We start from the raw sequence: 12,118 nt of genomic DNA, 5'->3' as shown, positions 1-12,118 counted from the left end.
TGTCCTTTTCTTAGTTTATCAAATAATGAATATGTGGTCAATTAGTACTCCTACCATCTTCAAATGCATTTTCTCCATATCACTCTATCCTTTCTCTCCAGGAGAGTGGAGTTTGTCTCATTGATGTGATAAATCACATACAGATATCAGGCACTTTGAAACTTTAAGGAAAACTCCATGCAGGTTCTTTAGATATGTTTCTTTCATTTATTTCTAATCACTGTTTACTACTGAGAGCAGGAAAAAAAATAGATAAACTATTTCTTCCTGTTTATTCACTTCACAAAGTTTCTTCCCAGCAATTCTGTGTGTGTGTGTGTGTGTGTGTCTGTGTGTGTGTGTGTGTGTGTGTGTGTAAGAAAGCGCGAAAGAGCACATGGGTATAAAGTTATTGCGGTTTCTTCCAGTTCTGGTAACCACTGCAGCCCCTGTAGAATTTATTGGAACCAATATAGTTTACTAATCCAGAGTCACGTATATGAGAGGAGAGGCCATAGAGTACTGTATACTGTATGCATTCTGTATACATACATGCTGTATAAATGTATTAACTAAATAAATAAATGAAGATCTCTGCCTCACTTATCCAATATTTTGGATTATTAGAAGAATTACTATGCAAGATATTATCATAATTCATCATTTCAAGTCTCCCTGTCACTTCTTTTGAAAGCTAAATGTATTCTCCTGGTTACTCAATTTCTATTCCAGAAGATTTATGTTTGCAGATTAATTATTATGCACCAGTGCAATACACAAAAAGAGAGTTGCATTCTATTGTAATTAGAAATAATGCACCTGAGGGCATTCCTTTCCTGCTCCTTCAGTAAACCCGAACATCATATTACATTTAGTCATACAGCTCTTAAAATCAATTATCACCTATTAGCAGCTTTGGTATCACATTATCTATTACCTTCATTAATCTCAGCTCCATTAAGAAACTCTGATCAATGCATGTGTCTTCATTCTATATAACCTCAGTGATTAGCTTCTCATTTTTGGTACATGATTGTACCTTATGAAATCAATCACTGTTTATTCCAAAGATAGAGCCACTTTTACTAAGTTCACATACTGTATGCATAAAAGAGACTACTCATTTTATATATCTTAAGTACACATGAATTTTAAACAAATTAGTAAATAATTTGGCTTAACAGAAATCCAGCATTAAATTTAAACAGGTTCTTTCAGAAAACACAAACATTTATAGAATGTATTTTGGAATGTAACCAGGTCTGTTCTATTTTTATGAAATATTGAGTGTAATGCAAACATTCTCCAAATAAAAAAATTCAATTAATATTTCATTGTACATTGTTACAATAAGACTATTTTTACTTGAAGGTAAAATTATAAAAGCATGTGACTTTACTTTTAAAATCTAGGAATAGTAATAAAGCCTGTGATCATTGAAATCATTAAAGAGTTTACTGACAAGTCAGAAAAAATGTAGCTCATAACAGCTTTTTTTTTAAAAAAAGTACTGTATGTTATAAATAAATTATAATTTCTTGTAAGGAAATTCTACTGGATCTAAACAAAATCAATCCTTGATGTGGTTAGTACTGGAGACTGGTTTGCATGATGAATGTGACACATCTCAAATGATCACTTAGACTAATGGATATTAAAGGCTAAAGTGGGAGGACAAAATAGACTTTAGGGTATTCTAATATAGCTCTTCCCATGTTACACCCTTATACATATCATGCAGTTTTCCATGGCCTGGCTGCCCTCCAGCTATATGGATTTCAACTCCCAGAATTCCTCAGCCAGTTCCACTATTCTACTGCTGAACATTCTGGAAAGTGGCCTAGTTGTGGGATGACTACTCTTATATTGTTTGGTATAGCCAAATAAGGATTAAAATACTAAACAATTAGATATGCCAGGAATTTAGTCTCATCAAGTGATTATAATATGCATGATTTTTATCATGTCCCATAGTTTTCTTTCTTCAATTATATATTTATTAAAATAATTAGAAAAATGTTTTTAAAAATTGGAAACTGTAGAACTGAATCTTCATTTCTATCTTGCTTACCCCATGTCTTAAGACACAGTTTCCCCCGTCTTCCACCACAGCATGATTTTAATAGGACAGCAATAGAAATGATTAAATATATTGGAAGTAGTTATATTGATTGTGTAATGACAGTGCATCATTTTTGTATTTGAGGTTCTTCAGAATACATAGGTAGCATGAATGTAGCCCCTTTCTGCAAGTTTTTAAAGCAGATACAATTCCTCTGGGATCATATATCTACCCTTTGTAGTTGGCTGAGAAAGAAGTGGCTGCTTTAAAGATATGCAAACAGATGTGCACTCTTGTGCAGCCTGAACCACTTTTGGGAATCAAATCTGAAATACTGCATAGTCCTAAAATGAGCTTTCTTGTGCTCCTCCTTTCTTTGTCATTTTAAGATTGCAACTACTAGAGCACCAGCTGTCTCTTAGCAACAAAAATATTGGACCTCTCCTGACATAAAGATGAGACAGAGTTGCAAGGAACACATGTTCATCATTAATAACCAAAATAACAAATTCCAATTAGAATGTTAATTAGTATTTGCAGTCATATATTGTACATGTACCAGATTATAATCATATTTGATTGAAAATTATGACATCACAAATATTCAAACCTTTCCTATCAATTCATGGAGACTGTTACAATGTATTTCTTCACTACCTAAACCAGGTTTCACACTGATGGTATTGTCTCTAAAGAACCCATTTCAAATCTGTAATTAGGATGTAATAATGTACCTATACCAAGCCAAAACAAATTGTAATTTCCAATTATTGTGTAAGCTTGTATATATGATATGAGTTTCAATATCTCTGAGCACAAAAGGACTTCTGTTTTTTTAAAAAGCATAGTTTCAGGACAAGCAATCTATTTTGTGCAGCCTGAATTACAAAAAATTCACAATATTTAATGCCAATATTCATGTGCACATCACTTTAAAACTACTGAACCACTGTAAAAAAAATCTTACCATTATCTTCAACTGAAAAATAGAAGATATCGCTCGTAGCATTTTCATGTTCTTTCAAGGCATAACATATCTTCATTTCATCTATATCAGCTGATAGGAATGAGAAAAGTTACACAAGTCAATGTTGACATCAAAATCTTTTCAATACAGGTTAAACTTACCCCTTTGGTTTTGTTTGTTTATTTGTTTAGAATCAGGTTATATTTGTGTAATATCCTTCACAATATACGAACATCTGAAGAGGTTTAACATTTCTCCCTTTGTCATCTGGAGAACCAAACCTGATGCCCTTCAGATGAATCTGAGCTATCCATATGCTCAGACTTCAATGTCCAGAAAGATTATGGAACTTTATCTGCAAAGTATCTGGATGGAGAACACTGGTTTAAATGATTGTGAGTCACTTATTTTCATTTAGAACCTATAGCTAGGCATACACATAATACTGTTCTATAGAGTTAGAGTTCTATAAACTCTAACATAATACTGTTAGGAGTTTATAGAACAAACTATAACAAACCATTATGCTAAGCCATAAAACATTTACAAATCTCAATATAAAGAACAAACATGTCACATTAAGTCTTCATGTATGAATCCAAGCTATTAATTACCATATGCTCAGAGCACTTGGAATGAAATATAAAACTGATAGATTGTGCTGGTTGTAATCACTGAATAATACCATAATAATTAATGGAATGCCATCACAGCAAAAATTGTTGTCTTATTCCATGGGATAATACATATTTCAGGTGTTTATATATTTTCTAATATAGAACAAGTTTTAAGACTGTTGAGAATTTGTAAAAGTTAAACATTTTACACTGTCAAACACCTGATAATGCTCATATAATAAACCTTATAAATCTATGGCAATTTGAAAATGTATTTGTGTCCATAGTGTAAAGCAGCTTGACCTACAATGGACTGAGCTCTTTACTGCTAGATTTAAGCCATAATGGGCAGGAAATGCTTTTGGCTCGACAGGATTATGAATCCAGTTAATTTTGAACCTGGCAACAAAATAAATAATGGATTTGATAGGTAAAATAAAAGAGTAACTTGCTTGTAGATGTTGATTAGTGAATATGATTTTAAAACAACATTCAGACAGATTTCATTGTTTTAGAAACATCGACTTTCTTTAAAAAATGAATAAATGAACTAGTGATTACATAATACTAACCTTGGGAAAATGATTTGACACTTGCATTTCCTAGACCAATATTAATGAGAAATCCATGCTTTGGCCCATCTGTGATCTTATATTTCAATAATTTGTGTGGACTATCTCTGTCTTCTGCTTTCAAAGACTTGCTGGTTATTAGGAAGCCCAAGTGTCCAGTTGCTATATTTCTCAGTGTGGAGACACCCTTGTTCACTACTATTTGTGGTATTCTATTGTCTAAAGCATTGATCTGGATTTTCATCATCTGTGGGTTACGTGTTTCAAGGATGGTATCAGGAAAAACGTAAAAATCTGGATGTGTCCCATCCGTTACAGTGAAAGAGAAGCTGTCATGATTAGTTTCAGTGCCATCATGTTTGTAGCTGATCATATTTTCATTTAAGTCTTGTTTAGTGAAGCTGGTGACAGAATAGCTGTTGTTATAAATAATTTGACCATGTACAGGGACTTGGGTAATTATGAAACGGAGTACATGGTCAGGTGTATCCCGATCATCCACATTTAGCTCAAATGGTGTGATCAGTTTGGTTTCCCCTTCTTGAACTGTGAGGTCATGTAATGTGAGAACTGGTTTCTTATTGTCTACATCAGTAATAGAAACTCTAAAAGTACGGAAGACTGGATTATAGCCATCAGTCACTTCAAACTCAAAGCTATCCATCTTCACTTCATCATCTGCAGTGTGGATGTAATAAATCTTGTTTCCAGCTAGTTGAAGCTGAGTGAAGGTAGTGACAAGAACTCCGGGGTTATCAGAATTCTCTAAATGACCTCTGCTTGGTGCCCGGGTGATGCTGAACTTAAGTAGTTCATCAGGGCTGTTGATATCACTTGTACTGAGGAGATCAGTAGTGAGAGTCACTTTCCCTCCTTCTTTCAGAGTGACTCCTTTATTGATCACCTCGGGAAACACCATATCAATGCCATTGATAGTAATGTAAAAATATCTGTCTATCAAGGGATTGATGCCATCAGTGACATCAAATTTAATTAAGTCCCGGAGTCCCTGTTGGCCTGTATGTGTATAACATATAAATTTATGATCTATGTCATCCTGTGTGAAATTCATGCCAAGTGTAATGTTGTATAGCACCTCTTTTTCTTTACTTATATGCTGTAGTAAGCCATGCCTGGGGGATAAACGAATAATATAAGTAAGCATCCTGTCTTCTGAGTCTATATCGGTAGCTTTGAGATCTTGATTGGTGATAACTTTAGATTCACCAACATCTACTTCTAATCCACCATTGATGGACATCCGGGGTGTTTCATCATCAACCAAAATGACCATTATTAACACTTCCTCTTCCACTGTGTGTAGGCCATCAGTGAGCTGGATTTTGAAAAAGTCCTCTTTAGTTTCTGAGTCATCATGCTCATACACAATGCTAGATGCTTCCTGAATTTCTTCCAGAGTGAAATTGGTAACAGACACAGTACCTGTAACTAGCTGGTTAACAATCTGTCCATACTTTGGAGGAACAGTTATAAAGAAGCGCAATTCATCTGGGGGAATATCAGCATCAGCACCATTGAGAATGGGTGTGTCAATTACCAAGCTCATTCCTTCCAAAACCACAAACTCACGTACAAACAATTCTGGCTTCTCATCATTGGTTGGGATGATGATAATTGGAAAGAACTGAGGTGGTGAAAAGTTGATACCATCAGAGCACTGGAAAGTGAATCTGTCTTCTAAAGGTTCTATCCCCTTATGGATGCTCTGAACATAGTTGATATGACCAACACGAATATCTTTGATAGAAAATGCACTGATGGGAATCCCAGCTCTGGATTTTTCAGATCCTGGTGCTGGAGAGATATTCTCTAGATATCCAGCAGTTGACTGTGTTAGAATGGTACAGAGAATATCATCTCTGGGAGTATCAATATCTTCCACATCCAGCAGTTCTAACCTTAACACATTTTTTCCTCCTTCATGAACAGTGAATGGTTCTTCTCCCAACATAACTTCTGGAGCAATGTTGTCCACTGGCAAAAGAGTTACAGTCACACGTACTCCTTCTATTGTGCTTCCTCTCACCACCCAGTCACTGGACCGATCTGAGATAGTAAGATTGAAAGAATCAGTCTGCCTCTTCAATCCAATTTCTCCACTATTGTGAGCATAAACAACTGTTCCACTTATGAGATCTTCTTGAGTGAATCTTTTAGAGGGTACTCCATCCACTAAAATACTACCCAGCTTAGGGGGGTCCTCTACAATAAAAGTTAATGCCAGTTCATCAGTATCCTCATCTGTGCCCTGGATAAGAGAAGTAGTTATTTCAGTAACACTATTTTCCAGAACATCAATAAAGGCCCCCAAAAGTCCATTACTACTAGGGACCATGATGCTGGGACGTTCATCATCAACTGGTTGAACAGCAATTTTAACTGTGATTGGTACTTGATGAACTTCATCACTTACTTCTAATTGAAAGGAATCATTTCTGTACTCATCACCATTATGCTGATAGGATATGCGACCATTAGCAATGTCATCTAAGAGAAAAGATTCACCCTGTAGCATCAATCCCTCCTCCAAGTAACGCAGGTGGCCATGCTGAGGTGCTTCAGTTAAAGTGAAGACAATTCGATCAGTGTCTGTATCTTTATCAGTAGCATCTAGCTGAGTAGTGGTGAGAAAGAAACTGTGCCCCTCAAACACAGTGAAACCAGCATTGGTTATTTGTGGGGGCTGATTATTCACTGGTTGCAAAAAGAAAGTGAAAATACCTAGAACGGAATTACCAGCTGTATCTTCTACACTGTAAGTGAATTGTGCTATTCTTGGAGTAATGCCAAGTTCTTGGTCTGGTGGTCTATAGGCCACTTTATGATGATTTATCTGTGCTTGAGTGAAATGGGTAATGGGCACCAGAGGGCTGTCAGTCAATACAATTTCACCTGCCAAGACAGGGTGATTTTCGTCAATGTCAGTTGGTGATGTAAGCACTGTATATTTCAGCTCTCTATCATCTGTGTCCAAATCAGTATAACACAGATAATGCTTCTTGAAATGTGTCACTTGATATTCCAGGACAGTCATCTGTAAAGTTGTCCCTGGATATAGTTCTGGAGATAAGTTATCTACTGGCTGTATCTTGATGATAAACACCTGTTCTTCAGATTGATTTGGAGGGTCATTATCATCTTGGAGATAGAATACAAACTGGTCCATCACTACATTGGTGCTATGAGGTCCAATATGCCTGTAGAACAACTTTCCATCCAGGATATCCTCTTGCAGCCATTCAGTCACTACCTTCTCATACATACCCTCACTGTCTATAAAGTGCCAGTGGGATGGATCACTCTGATCTTCTTCCATACCTTCTTCTTTTTCATAGGCTGATGGAACCTCTTCCTGACGCAATAGAAGCTCACCCAAATGTTTCCGAACAGGTATACCTGAAGATTTTTTAACCTCCTTAACAACAAATTGAATAGTTGAGTCATCAGAATCTATATCAGTAGCACTAAGAACAAAGGGTGAGATCTGCACTACCTGGTGCTCACTGAGGACCAAGCCAGTGTTGGCATTAAGGAGTGGTGGTTGATCATCATCAGGGATGATTGTAATTGGATAAAAAAACTCCACCTGGTGTTGTCCATCCTCCATGCGGAAGATAATGTTATCACTGAAACTGTCCTCACTGCTGTCATGCTGGTAGATCACCTGTCCAGCTTCCAACTCTGCTGCAGTAAAGAAATGACGACCAGGAGATGCACCCAAAACTCTCAGTTCACCATGTTTTAGACCTTTTGTAACCCAAATCTTCACTTCCCCTAAGTTGTCCTCATCACTGATTACAAGATTGTCAGAAAGCGGCCTTGACTGGCCTTCAAAAAGCATCATCTGAGGGCCAGAAATGCGATTAAAGACAGCCACCGGAGCCAAAGTGTTCATAGGTTTCACCACCACCATGAAGGCAAAGGGGTCTGAAGAGGCACCCTCAGGGTCCAACACCTCCATCTCAAATTGGAAAAGGCGCTCATGGTCCGAGTCCACTGTAGGAGGCTGGTAGGCAATCTTCAGCTCCCTCAACTCCCGCTGAGTGAAAGAAGTGAGTGGCCGACGAGGATCATCCGTACTTAGCAAGTAACCAGTTGTGTCCTCCTGCCCTCCAACACTGAGCCAGGGAGAGGTGAGATTAAATAGCAGCAGATCTGAGGGGGTCTCCAAGTCCTCCGCAGCCAACATGTCAGGGGTGATGGCGGTAAGCACAAACTGATCCACCTCCATCATGAGCAAAGCCACAAAGCTGGGCTTGGGGGGCGTGTTCTCAGCCCCATCCCGGATCCGAACCACCACCTGAAAGTATTCCTGTTGGCTTAGGCTCTCGGGAGATCCGCTGTCCTTCAGCACTTCCACCCGCATGGGGATGTAGTCGCGGTTGGGGGAGGGCGTGGGAGCCGTGTGCTGGTAGCGGATGCTCTCGCTGAGGAAGCGGCGGCAGTCGTTGCTGTAGCCGGGCGGCAGGGGGCGCCCGAAGGCGTCGATCAAGCGCCCGTAGGAAGGCAGGTGGTTGCCGCTGCTGGACGGGTGAGGGAGGGCGGTGAGGCGGCAGTGGCGACGCGCAGCTTCTCCCTCCTCGGAGAAGGCTAGGACTTTGGCGTCCAGGGGCTGGCTGAGGCCCCGCAGCTTCTCCACGGCCAGCGGCAGGTTGCGGCTGAGGAGGCGCAACTGCTGCGACAGCACCTCGACCTCTAGCGCGAAAGGCACCACGGATGTGCGGCTAGGGGAGTCGTAGCGGAGCTGGAGGCTGAGGCGGTCACGGCCGGGGCTGCGAGACCCGTAGTGGGTATAGGTCACCTCGCCGGGACCGAAGGCGCAGGGGAAGCGTTGCGGGGAGAGCGCCCCCGGGCGGTGAGGCGCAGGCGGCAGCCCGCTCTCCAAGACGGTCACGACGCACTTGTCGCCCGGCTGCACGCGGATCACCAGGTCGTGGGCGGGGTCCAGGGAGACGGAGCGGCCGAAAGGCACGCGCAGCCCGCGGTTGGCCACCAAGATCCCTGCGGCGGCCCCGTCGGCAGCGCCCGGTTTCGCCGGCTGAAGGAGAAGCGACGGCCCGTCCGAGTCCGGCTGGGTGGTCCCGAGCGCAGCCAGGATAGAGAGCAGGAAGAGCAGCGCCGCCCCGGAGGATTCCCGGCTGCGGCGGCGAAGGTGCCTGGGAGGTTCGGCCATGCCGCCTCTAGTGCTGCCTGTCTTCTCCCTCTCTCTGAGCGCGGGTTCCGACGGACTTTGGGACCCGGGGACGGCAGGGCGGGCGACAAGGTGCAGGAGCCGGGCTTCTGTGTTGCTCCGGAGCGGGGCTTTCTGGGACTCGGCCACTGCCTGCTGCAGGTACTCAAGGGGAGGAGAGGGGAGGGGGAAGCTGGCAGCCCCCTCGCACCGCCCAGGAACTGCCTCCCCCTCCTCGGCCCACCCAGGAACCGAGACTTAGTTTCTCCGCCGCCCGAAGCGGCGGGGAAGCGTCCATTCGCTGAGCGAGCAGCCCCCCGAAAGACGGCAGGGGGACGGACGACCCTCTTCCGACCTCGCTTGCAGGAAGGCAAAAGAGTTTTTCGCTCCCAGGCTAGGATGCTATCGGCAGCGAAGACGGCGGTTCCCTTTCCAGCAATCTTTGCCTCCGGGGCGCCGATTTTTTTAAGGCGCGAAAGAGCAGGGCTAGGGACGCTGGGTCTCTGTCGCTTGCAGGTTGCTGCCTTTCCTCCCGCAGGTGAGAGGAAGGACGGGCTGTGGTCCGGTCCAGCAAAGGCGGTGAAAATGTGATCTTGCAGTTTTCTCCGAGACGCTTTGCTGCTGCTGCTGTAACACAGCTCGCTCTCTCGGAAGGTATCAGGGTCGTGTTCAGCTTGGATTCTGATTCAGGCAGAGTGTTCTGTGTGGCATCCGGGAATACAACCGGTGCGTTGGTAGACCCAACTTTTTCTTTTCATTATATCAGAAAGGAGTCCTAAATCAGAATTTCTGGGAATTATTGTGCAGTATAGATTGGGGAATACGTGTTAGGCTGCCAGGATAATCAATCAGTTTCTTTCCTAGACCCGAATCAGAATCTCTGGTGATTGTCAAATCCAGTCATTCTCACCAAGTTGGAGGGGGAGGGATTACCAAAAGGACATTTTTGCCAAATTCACAATGGTCTGACAATTCTGATAAGAATAAGCCTTTAATGTTGGGAACTCACAGATTCCTCCTTTGAGAAGGAATCACATGGCCTTTGCTTACCCAAGATTGTATAGGAGTTCTGGGGATTGTGAAGCAAATAAAGTGGTCTGACTAAAGCAAGGGTGGGGAGGACAGCTCTAGAGATGAAGTTCAGGACTCCTGCAAACTTTAGATTTTGCTAATTATACATTTTGCACTGGTGCAGAATCTGTAAGTCAGATATTTTTATTATAACTGTATATAATATCTGACTTACAGATTCTGCACCAGTGCAAAATGTATAATTAGCTCTCTCTTGCTCTCCCTCCCTCCCTCCATCCATCCACCCATCCATCTATCTAACTTGCATTGGACTATGAACTGGTAGTATGTAAATTCTTAAAATCATATGCAGTCTGACTTGGCAATTAGCCATGTTAGACTCTATGCAAACAAATGTAGGTGCCCTGTACTATTGCATTTGTCAGAACATCTGTTTAAAGTCTCAAAAGATTTTTAGAAACCAGAAGAATATATGGGAACACAAGTACGTTTCTCAGCCCATAGAGTTAATTTATAAATTCATGAACTAACACAAACCTCTCACAATTCATTTAGTACACAACAATAAAAATTAGAAAAGTAAAGAGACTATACAAAACAGCACATAATCCACCCAATGCTGAAGTTTAATAATAATAATAATAATAACAACAACAACAACAGCCACAACATATATTCATCACAAAACAGGCTTATCTGCCATCGGACGTCCAACCAACCTTGAAATTTGGTTCCATGGTACTTCCAGCTTCCCTGTATTTTTATACTTTGTGCCCTCACTATCCCTTTTTACCACTTCCTTTTTACCACTTCTAGCATTGCTGGAGCAGTTGCTTCCCATCTTCCATTATAAATTCCATTTCAAATTATGGGAGAAATTAAGAGCTTCAGATGTTAAGCTTGAATGGTGCTCTTAAGAGGTTTTAAAATTTTGAATGGGCCATCGTTGCCCATTAAATTCTATACTTTTGCAAAGATTTCAAGACACTTGGGACATGTTTGTGTTGTCTGCTAAGATCTTTGCATCTAATAATACCAAATGAAAGATGAAAGAAATTGCAATCTTAATGCCTCAGTTTAATAAAGCAACAACTGAAAGGTTAGAAATGAAATTTCTGAATGGTGGTCCAGAGTTTTTATATGCTTTGTGTAATAAGGTAGTGCTGCAATATTTGCCCTGCAATTGCTGTATAAGGTTCCCCCGTGTCCCATAATTTTGAACTGTATATACTACTCAGATAATTCAATATAACAGCCCTATACCTCCAAACGGTCACTGCATACTATGTCATTCATAGAAGTCAAGAGTAGAATGCATATGGCCCACAATTTTGCTTCCTAAAAAGCAAAAATACTAAAAAAATACTCATTTTCATGGCCTGTTTTTGTTGCTTTATTAAAATGGCTGCATTAAGACTTTGTTAGGGGAATGCACCTGATTTGCACTAAGCCTCTCCCCAAAGCCTCCTTCCCCAAGAGGGCTAAAAAGGCCATCCTTGCCCATTAAAGATGTCTCAAGAATTACCAAAATCTTTTGCTCAAATCTTTTTGAAATTTTGCACCAAAATGACATGTGATTAAACCTAATTAACTAGGATGATGGAAACTTAACCAATTGGTCAGCCGTATAAGATGAATACTGAACAAATTTGTATTTTATTTCTATTGTATTTATTTCTATGCCTTTTCCATTTCTCA

At 41.0% G+C, this 12,118-nt stretch overlaps 1 protein-coding gene across 1 annotated transcript in view; it reads right to left on the bottom strand.

Moving 5' to 3' along the window:
• Window positions 1-10,282, bottom strand: part of FREM3 (FRAS1 related extracellular matrix 3) — a 64,035-nt gene extending 53,753 nt beyond the window's left edge. The window contains exons 1-2 of the mRNA XM_032223612.1: window positions 4,198-10,282; window positions 3,009-3,098 (exon numbers count right to left, since the gene is read on the bottom strand). Of these exons, the coding sequence (XP_032079503.1) occupies window positions 3,009-3,098; window positions 4,198-9,391 (5,284 nt within the window). The 5' untranslated portion in view covers window positions 9,392-10,282. The remainder of the gene's footprint in view (window positions 1-3,008; window positions 3,099-4,197) is intronic.
• Window positions 10,283-12,118: the final 1,836 nt, after the last annotated feature.

Source organism: Thamnophis elegans, chromosome 9 (genome assembly GCF_009769535.1).
Source record: "Thamnophis elegans isolate rThaEle1 chromosome 9, rThaEle1.pri, whole genome shotgun sequence".
Classification (NCBI taxonomy): Eukaryota; Metazoa; Chordata; class Lepidosauria; order Squamata; family Colubridae; genus Thamnophis; species Thamnophis elegans.
Note: the sequence above shows the minus strand (reverse complement) of the source record. Positions and strands in the feature narration are given on the sequence as shown.